This window comes from Papaver somniferum, chromosome 4 (genome assembly GCF_003573695.1).
Source record: "Papaver somniferum cultivar HN1 chromosome 4, ASM357369v1, whole genome shotgun sequence".
NCBI classification, from domain to species: Eukaryota; Viridiplantae; Streptophyta; class Magnoliopsida; order Ranunculales; family Papaveraceae; genus Papaver; species Papaver somniferum.
The window spans coordinates 113041306-113042544 of record NC_039361.1 but is presented as its reverse complement, the minus strand read 5'-3'; the positions used below and the strand labels follow the sequence as shown (position 1 = coordinate 113042544).

The 1239-nt window shown below is 37.1% G+C and overlaps 1 protein-coding gene across 1 annotated transcript; it reads right to left on the bottom strand.

The window, feature by feature from the left end:
• Positions 1 to 330: 330 nt before the first annotated feature.
• Positions 331 to 933, bottom strand: LOC113273018 (uncharacterized mitochondrial protein AtMg00810-like). The gene has a single exon (XM_026522793.1). It carries the CDS (start codon positions 931 to 933, stop codon positions 331 to 333), a length of 603 nt encoding a protein of 200 aa, XP_026378578.1.
• Positions 934 to 1239: the final 306 nt, after the last annotated feature.

Here is a 1239-nt window from a genome sequence, read left to right as displayed (position 1 = left end):
GTCCGCCAATTGGTCTCCCGTCTTGCAATACTTGAGTTCAATTTCACCATCTTCAACCGCTTCTCGAATGAAGTGGTACTTGAGTTTAATGTGTCTTTCTCTATAATGCTCAACCGAATTTTTGGACATAGCAATCGCCGATTTTTTGTCACAAAAAATTATGGTGCTTTCTTCTTGCTTCTCTTGAATGTATTCCATAATTCTTCTTAGACATACAACATGAGATGTAGCTATTGATGTCGAAATGTACTCCGCTTCCGTCGTGGATTGAGCTACAGTTTCTTGCTTCTTCGATGCCCATGTAAATATACTCGAACCAAGATAAAAAGCTTAACCCGATGTACTCTTCATGTCATCAATACATCCTCCCAAGTCGCTATCATAATATCCAACTAATTTGACATCCAAATTTCTTGAATACATGATTCCAAAATTCACTGTTCCTTGTATGTACCTCAACAACCTCTTTGTCGCGCCAAGATGTAGATGACTAGGTGAACTCATGAACCTAGAAAGCATACTTGAATCAAACATGATGTCGGGTCTTGTATGTGTAAGATACAACAAGTTTACAATAATAATTCTATAGTAAGTCTCATCAACTTTTCTTCCTCCATCATCTTTCTTGAGTTTCTCATTCACTACAAGTGGTGTTGATGTGGGGTTACAACCAAGCATACCAAATTTCTTCAACACCTTTTCGGAATACTTGCTTTGAGAAATGAACACTCCATCTTCACTTTGGTGAACTTCAATACCAAGGAAGTACTTTACCAAACCCATGTCACTCATCTCATATTTCATCATCATTTCTCTTTTGAATTGTTCAATCATATGAACATCATTACCCGTAAAGATAAGATCATCAACATATAAAGAAACAATGAGAATAGATGTACCTTGTGTCTTCATATATAGTGTTGTCTCATTCATGCTTTTGTTGAAGTTTTCCTTTTGAAGTAACCATCTATCTTACCATACCATGCTCTTGGTGCTTGCTTTAGACCATACAAAGCTTTCTTCAACATATATACTTTGTCTTTTTCTCCTTCCACTAAAAAACCTTGTGGTTGTTCTACATAGACCTCTTCATGGAGTTCTCCATTCAAAAATACCGATTTTACATCAAGTTGATAAAGTAACCAACCTCTTTGGGAAGCCATAGCAATCACGCCTCTGATGGTGTCAAGACGAGCAATCGTTGCAAAAGTCTCATTGTAGTCGATGTCGGGTTGTTGA